Source organism: Pangasianodon hypophthalmus, chromosome 22 (assembly GCF_027358585.1).
Source record: "Pangasianodon hypophthalmus isolate fPanHyp1 chromosome 22, fPanHyp1.pri, whole genome shotgun sequence".
In the NCBI taxonomy this organism is placed as follows: Eukaryota; Metazoa; Chordata; class Actinopteri; order Siluriformes; family Pangasiidae; genus Pangasianodon; species Pangasianodon hypophthalmus.
Window position 1 is genome coordinate 1,953,081 of NC_069731.1, and position 8,865 is coordinate 1,961,945.

General features: G+C 41.1%; 1 protein-coding gene across 3 annotated transcripts in view; it reads right to left on the reverse strand.

Moving 5' to 3' along the window:
- rgl2 (ral guanine nucleotide dissociation stimulator-like 2) overlaps positions 1–4,488 on the reverse strand; it is a 28,252-nt gene extending 23,764 nt beyond the window's left edge. For 2 of the 3 annotated variants that reach the window (XM_026924432.3, XM_026924431.3), the window contains exons 1-2: positions 4,264–4,484; positions 3,283–3,452 (exon numbers count right to left, since the gene is read on the reverse strand). In XM_026924432.3, the coding sequence (XP_026780233.1) occupies positions 3,283–3,441 (159 nt within the window). In that variant the 5' untranslated portion in view covers positions 3,442–3,452; positions 4,264–4,484. Of the gene's footprint in view, positions 1–3,282; positions 3,453–4,263 lie in introns of all 3 variants that reach the window. The other variant, XM_053227841.1, reaches the window with a different exon arrangement.
- Positions 4,489–8,865: the final 4,377 nt, after the last annotated feature.

Sequence of the window (8,865 nt, forward strand, 5' to 3'; positions counted from 1 at the left end):
AATTAATGTTGCTATGTGATACGTACATATGTTACAATTACAATTATTATATCAATAACCTTAAATGTTAAATACTTGAACCTAATATTGCATAAATACAACTCGGTGTTCTCTCAGAGGTGTCTGGAATAATGACCACTGAAGGACGTCAGTCTGAAGGACCTCAGTTAAATCGGCCTGTAATAAAGTTCCTGCAATGCATTTTCCTCTGACATCATTTCGGTTTACCAGAATTGCACATGCTGATGGTGACACCCAAGCTGAGGACACTCTGCAATCCGATCTGGGTCATCATTGGCCTGTTTTTAGTCAAACCAGGGCTCTAGACATACATAAGAATGACCTGAGGCTTTCTTCGAACTTACACATTCACCCTGGCGTTTTTATTAAAGGCTGAGCCGTGGTGCAGGATCCAGTTTCAGCGTGTTGACTGTTCAAGTCCCTGACTGTGTCATCTGAGTACGCTGCTTACAAAAGAGCCACTGTATTACACACCGGACCCCGTTGCTTTAGACCCACGAGGCACCGAGTCACGTGACCCGACAGGAGGGAAATGGCCGTGGCAATCTCCCCGCATCGAGTTAGTGTGACTTCTTTTTTTAGGTTGCAGAATCAAAGTGTTAGTTGAGCTCTGAGCGCAGCATTAGTGAAGAGACGTAATGAACCAGACACTGAGAAGTGCTCTTTTGTGATGTGTAGTTAAATTTAAAGCAACTTTAGCCTCATAAACTTTCACTTCATTACTTAGTTAGTCATCTTAAAGCTTATTATTCAGTAATTACAATGAATTATTTAGTAACTACAGTGATACAAATGTAAATTACGTTGATAGCATTTAATAGACGTCCTTATCCAGAGTGAAGTGATATACAGAAGTAATATCTTCATGCATCATTCATAAATAGGTCAGGGTCTAAGATTACTAAAGCTATAAAAACTGCTAATTTAATTAGTGTTTAATTAATGAATAGGAAAAGTATGTAATTCTAAGAATGAAGACTGTTTAAGGGGTTAAATATATCATGTAAAGATGTACACTTTACTTTGCGGTAAATGTTGATGTTCCTGACAAGTTTGTATAGTTTTCGTTATCGCTTTATTTATGTCTTTATTTTCTTTCTAAAAGATTTAACTACAAGTCACAACTACAAGTAACATCTTTTTGCTAGTTTATGCTCAGTGTTTATATTTTTCAGTTGCCTAGCAACAGTGAATGGACAGTGAGTGTTTTCCCATTTCTATTTGATCACACTAGTCTTTTATGGTCACATAATGGCCCAGTAGCCTTTGACTAAGGTCAAAAAAGTGGAAAGTGGAAAGCTTTCTGAAGGTCTACTGCTGTGAACATGTAGCATCCCTACATGAACAACCCCTTTCTCTTGGTAAACCTACATTTGCAAATTAGAACACGATTTTATTTTATGACGCAATAACACTTGCCTTCCTGTTTCTTCAAACTTCTCAGCAACTCATGAAAAAACACTACACCTTCTCTTTCTCTCAAAAAATACTAAATCATAAGTTTCCTGAAAAAATCAAATGATTAAAATCATGTTGTAAAATTTTTAGATTGACCTTTCATTTTATTTCATTATTATATGAAAAAAGTCCAAAAATATTTTAAAATTATGTCTCATGTCTGTTTTTAAAACAGCATAGCCTACACTCTTAGAAAAAAAGCGTTCCTCATGGGTTCTTTGGATAATCAAGGGTTCTTCTTGTACACAGAAATATACCGAAGAATATTTTAGGGTTGTGGATTAATCTTTGCTCTACGTGTGTACTTAAATAACGGAGGTATGAATCTGAGAAAACAAATGTTAATATAAGGAATCTTATCACCGCGTGTTAGCTTGTACCGTGATAAAGCTTGTCTTTTTGGGTTATCACATTGTTCCACAGCTTGCCTGAGAACCCAGCAGCTGGGTTATGAGCAGAACGACCAGCTGGCTCGCTCGAGGCTATTAAGAGCCGTACAGCCATGTTGTTATAGACAGAGAGGAGAAGAGGCGATGAACAATGTATAGGTAATAAAAAGCTCAGTTTGAGTTGCCATATGCTCACAACCTGAACTTCCTGTCATGTTCTTAACGCATGGAAGCTAACATGGGCTGGATTGTGTTGTATATGCTTCTGGATATTTCTTTGAAAGTACCCTGGATTACTGTGTTCCCTTTGAAAGTGCAGGGGTCCCTGAGGCTTTCTGAAACCCAACAACTGCAGCAGAGACTCTGTTGCAACAAATTAAAGGTGCAGTTTGTAATAATGAAAAGTTTTTCTAGACCGGTAATAATTGTGTATTTTCAACAATTACTTAAACTGGGGTTATACTGTGACTTTTAGCCCTGTTACAGCCTTGATTGTGTTGTTTTTGAGAAGTACAAACTCTAATTTTAAGTTGGTTCAGGTTTTTAACCTTACTCTGGACGTAGCTCGGTTGTGTGCGCTAGTAAGTGACTTTAAATCTGAACAAATTCTTCAACAGGCTAAAACAACATAGAGTGCAGCAACGGCAGCAATGGCGGTAAAACTGGGCTGCAGAAGCTGGTCTGTATTTCACAAAAACCTGAAGCAGTTCAGTATAAACTGCACTAAAGTGTGTGTTATTAGCGGTGTAGCTAGCATTGTTGGTGTGTGTTTTGTTATTGCTGTCTCTTAGTAACAAGAAATCGTGTGCTTTTTCATGTGAGCTTAGTTTCGGCAAGTCACAGTGACGAGTCACAAGTTGGGTAGCGTGTGATCTTCAAGTATTCGTGCCTTTTCAGTTGTTATAAAAGTCTTAAAAATAAGTTATTATTGTGTAATGCTACGTTTTTTTCCACAATCTGTGAAAAGTTTTCAAATATGGTAGTGTAACCTTGGTGTTAGAAATAAATTTGATTCACAATCACGATATTGCCATGTAGCGCATCAGGCTAGTTTTTTCATTTTAGGTTTCTGGTTTGCATTTTTCTGACCCTGAAATTAGCTCCGCCCCCAGCTTGAACACAGTTACTCAGCTCTGCTGATTTTCCATTAAAAGGAAACTAATAAGGCATATGCAGTTTCAGTAGAAGGGGTGTGATCAGTTTCAATGTGTTGAATTAGCTTTGAAAGCAGCAAGGGGTAGACTAAAAGTTACAAACCGCTGCTTTAATTGGGAACTCATACTAATCTGGCAGAGAACCAGAATCACTTAGTTACAAGTGCTTGACTTTATCGCTTCTAATGATGATGATGATGATGATGATAAGGAGGAGCAACCTGGATGACGGACAGCCATCACAAACATTTCAGCCTCACCTGACAGGAGGCGCGTTCCTTGGCATCCGCGTCCTTCGCCCCCTGACCAGGAGGACCGCCGGTGTCTGGCGGGAGGAGACGGTAGCCGATGAGAGGGACATCTTTTGACCCCACCTCTGGCAGCTCCACCCCGGCTGTCCTCATACTCCGGTGGAGCATGGCGCAAGCGGCTGTGTCACAGAAAAACACACACACACACACGTTGGTTGGGTTAGGAGAGCTTAGACAGTGCGTGCTAAGCCAACGGGGCCTGATGGATCATTTGTTTACATGATTTCCATTTCCCTACGGCGGGCAGCGAGTTCACAATTTGAATTCCGACCCCTCCTTGCCTTTCTCAATTTCCTTCTCTGGTATTTTGATTACGGTGCAGATAGGGATCATTTGGGAAGATAAGGACAGAGACACAGAGCTCTCACTTGTGATCATGACAAAATTGTAAGATATAGGCTTTAACCATAACTGTAAGATATAGGCTTTAACCGTATGACTCTCACATAGTGTGACAGGAACTGATAAATACTGATAGCCATCTGTAAACCGTGCACAGAACTGCAAGTCTCTAAAGCACATTAAAACAAAAACAACAAAACACATCCACTTGTCTGTTCCTCATGTCTTCCTGTTTGCAAACGACAAAAAATATTTATGCATGACTTGGCAGCACAGTGTGTGTCCTGTATTACTGTAGGTCACACCCCAAATGAATCTAATGTCCTTTTTTGCAAGCTCACAGAGGTTCCTGCTGACATCATTCACACGGGAAGTTAATATAATAATAAACTGCAAACTCTAAAGCTCATATTGCAGCTCAGTGTCTGAAACAGAAAGTGGGTTTATGCAAGGACAGGGAAAAAATCCAGACAGGGACGCGTCCTGAATGACAATTTCGTCAAAATACAGCAATGAAGGACTAAATAAGGGAACAACCTGATGCCTATAAGGGAATAAATCCAAGCAGAAATGGAAATAAAGAGATACCTGCTAGTGTCGGAGCGCTGCGTCCATCCGGTGTTTTCTTCTGCAGTGAAGTCAGTGACTCTGAGCCTGCATATCTCCCACCTCCTGATCGCCTGTCAGTGCCTTATCGTGTGACTGCAGCGGAGAAGTGAACGCTGTGTTGAACAGGACACACACACACACACACACACACACACACACACACGCCCTCCGGCTGCTATGGTGACGGCGCACTTCCGGTCTGCTGCGCGCTTGGCAACCAGCCGGCGAATGAGAAGCCGCGTCGCGCGCTCAGTCACTCAGCTTCAAGCGAATCGATTCTTTGCATCGAATCGAAACATTCGAATCGATTCATAAGAGAAACGATTCAAAACAACGATTTTTTTTTTGTCAGTAGCATTTTGTTCAGTTTTGTTTCACACTAGCAAGCGAGTAGGAATGTTACAATTCAAAATATTCACGGTTTGATAACCTAGTCTAAAAATATCACGGTTTCACGATATCATGGTACTAATCGACTGTTTAAAAACACGCAGGCTGGTGGTAAAAATTAAAGGAAAAGTTTATAATTTTTTTTAATAAAAGTCTCTTTGCACATCCTTGTCCTTGTAATTGAAAGAGAAAGAGAGAGCGTCTGTGAGGAAACCCGGCGTGCTGAGTAAAAATAAAAATGTACCTAGCATGGCTTAGCTAAAACTAAAGCGTTGTGGTGTTTAGTTGTGGTCATCAATGCTGTGTGCGTCTGTGCGTTGTTATGCGTGATGAAGTTATGAACATGCCAGGAGTGACAGCAGAGCTAGCAATGTACAGTGTTTACATCTGCCAAAGGAGCTCCTGAGCGGCGCAACAGGAAATCGTTCGTCCTATCGTCCGGAGATCGCAAGCTCAAATCCCGATGATGTCGCAGCCGTCTGTAGAAATCAGCAAAATTGGCTGTGATCTCTGGATGGGAGGGGCATACCGTCCTTCACCTGTCAATCACAGTGACACTAGCCAATCATGGCTAGTGTAAGATCACGCATGCAGAAGTGGGCGGATAGCATTTTTCTCTGAGTGTGTTACGCCGCCCTGTGATGCAGCATGAGCAGCAGTTCGAAAAGGTGCGATTGGCTGGTTCACATGTCTTGGAGGAAGCACGTGTTAGCCTTCACCCTCCCGGGCTGGTAGCCGTCGTATGATTAACTGGAGGGTGGGAATTGGCCAGAATTAAATTAAGGAGAAAAAAATTGGGGGAAAATCCATTTTAAAAATACAGTCAAATGGTTTTAGTGCAGTCGTGTCCCTGCGCCTTGAATCAGAAGTACTGTAGTGTGATTTAGGGTGAGTCTGGCGAAATGTTTTGGTCGCAGCCGGACACAAAAGGGATGAGAACCAGCACAGTAATGAACTTTAACCCGGTTAAAAAATAGGCAGTAGCAGAGAGAAAGGCGTTTCATTATCAACCTTCAAAAAATCATAACAATCCTACAAGCGACAATTTCTTTCTTTCATGCATTGTTTAAGAAGCCACCATTCAGACGACTGTAGCTAACAAGGCAACACGCGACATTTCAATTAGGAATTTATCAATTCTATGTAAATCCATTAGAATGCAGTAGAGAAATTATTTCCTCAAACCAATCCTTCTACAGTTTCTCCCTGTGTTTAGTGTTAGACCCAAAAAAATGGAAGAACATCAAATGCATTTTACAATATTAAAATGTATATAAATTATACTACAAACTGAATACATTACCATCTCATGTGAAAATGGTGCCAGATAGACCACGCCCACAGCATACAGTAAACCCACCCCTTTGCTCTGACACTGTTATTGCTAGGCGTTACGACTCACTTTACTGAATCGATTCTTTCGAACGAATTCGTTCGAAAGAATCGAAACCTTCAGTTCATTCGTGCAGGCGAATCGATTCTTCCGACTCACTTTAAAGAGTCGTTTAAATGGAAAGACTCGTTTGCAAACCACCCACCTTTTATTGTAGGTAGAAATTTTGCTCTATGTCTCAGAGTCTCTGTGAAGAAAAAGTAAAGTTAGTCTGATTGTTGACTTTATGTCACTGTGCTGAAAATGCTCCTGTTGGCTTTTAAAATTCACCTTTATTCACCCGAATCGACTCTTCTGAGCCTGCTTTGAGTCTATAGCTAAAGGTCTATTATCATAAATAGTACAGTCTGTATTGTACCGATAGTATCTGTTAATCTTTAACTGAAAACAAAAAAGAAAAACAAAACAAAACAAAAAAAAGCCCATGTAATGGTAGAAATCTAGTCAAGGCTACATTTTAAAACTCACAATTTAGATTCATTTCTAAAACCACATGCTTCTCAGGGCATTTTTGACAAACATCATTACAATCATTCAATCATACAGTTAAAAAAACATTAACAAACATTAACAATTAACAAAACCTTTATGTGTTAAAATTCATGCATGTGAACAGATTCTCGTCACAACTTTAAAAGAGTCATTTAAATAGGAAAACTTGTTGTTTTGTGTTGTTTTTTATTGCCTTTTTTTTGCATGACTCAGTATGAGTTCCTTACCTCAATCCAGTCTGGTAAGCAGGCCTTCTTAAATCGTGTTAATCCTTCATTTCACTGCGAGTAAGATTAGCCCTTTAAATCTGGTACAAAAATAAATAATTAAATAAATCCTGGAAACTCCTGGCTTGGAGAAAGATTTTCTTACTGATGTCTGAAATGCTTCATGCTCATAACCGAAACACTTTAATGACTTAATGGCAGGCCGGTTTAGCAGCATTATATACAAACCTGCAGGCCCGGCCTGCTATTGTAATTCTCACATAACGGCTTGTCTTAGGGCGTCAGTTAGCTACCTCCCATGTCACAGGACAACTCGCCCATCGAAGGTTACTAAAATCCCTATAAACAAGTTTTACAGCGAGCCCCGATACACAGCTCTTCACGGGTTATAATGACGGGTGGAACAGGATCATACACGTTCATATTTTCAAATAGCATGACGTAAAATGACCTATAAATCTCCAGTGACAATGCAAGTACTAAATTCCTCTCATCCTTCAGTAATTAAAGCAGCAGTTTGTAATTTTTAGAATACAAAGTAAACATACCATCATCCTATTATTTCCAAAATGCCACATTAGGAAAACTATGACTTGCAAATCTGCAATGTTTAATTTAGCTCTGTTCTTTATTTGAGGCTTTGGTTTACTTTTTTCTGGGCCAGAAATAGGCTCCACCCCCATCTAAAGCAGAACCCCTTTTCCTGGCTCATTTTTTAAGTCAGATGTAGAGAAAAGGAAACCTTGTTAATCTCTTCAACATTATAGCACTTTGCCTCATAGCCAGCAGAGGGCTGTAAAAATGACAAACAGCTCCTTTAAAAGATATTTAGAACAGGATAGGCTTCTTTTTAAATAACACGCCAGAGGAAAATTGGAGCCATTTGTTATAATGACCTTCTCCTCTTATTTTGGACCTGAGCCTGGGTAAAATATATTGTATTTTCTGTATTTCTGGGTTGTTTTTTTTTTTGTTTTTTTTTTGGGTAAATTACTGAGTCACAGGGCAGGGGCAAAAAAAATAAAAAAGGCATCTCCTACATTCAGTGGGAGAAAAAAAAAAGGGAAACCTGGAGGGCATTAATGTTTTTTCTACTATACAGGTACCCTATCAGGCAAAATTTCTTGCACATACGAGCACCTAGAGGGCACTTCATCTCATTTTATTGCATTCAGGGGAACCTATAGTGCACTGCATCATGTATTCGTCACTGGAATGCCACCTTAGAGGCATCCTAGGGGGCACTTCAACACGTTTTCTAGCATGCAGGGACACCCTAGGGGGCACTTCAACACGTTTTCTAGCATGCAGGGACACTCTAGGGGGCACTTCAACACGTTTTCTAGCATGCAGGGACACCCTAGGGGGCACTTCAACACGTTTTCTAGCATGCAGGGACACCCTAGGGGGCACTTCAACACGTTTTCTAGCATGCAGGGACACCCTAGGGGGCACTTCAACACGTTTTCTAGCATGCAGGGACACCCTAGGGGGCACTTCAACACGTTTTCTAGCATGCAGGGACACCCTAGGGGGCACTTCAACACGTTTTCTAGCATGCAGGGACACTCTAGGGGGCACTTCAACACGTTTTCTAGCATGCAGGGACACTCTAGGGGGCACTTCAACACGTTTTCTAGCATGCAGGGACACCCTAGGGGGCACTTCAACACGTTTTCTAGCATGCAGGGACACCCTAAGGGGCACTTCAACACGTTTTCTAGCATGCAGGGACACCCTAGGGGGCACTTCAACACGTTTTCTAGCATGCAGGGACACCCTAGGGGGCACTTCAACATGTTTTCTAGCATGCAGGGACACTCTAGGGGGCACTTCAACACGTTTTCTAGCATGCAGGGACACTCTAGGGGGCACTTCAGCACGTTTTCTAGCATGCAGGGACACCCTAGGGGGCACTTCAACACGTTTTCTAGCATGCAGGGACATGTGAGGGCACTTCATCACATTTTCTACAATGTAGGAGCACTCTAGAGGGCATTTCATCAAGAGCAGTCATTAGGACACTTCACCATGTTTTCTCCAACGTAAGGACACCTTAGAGGGCATTTTATCGCATTT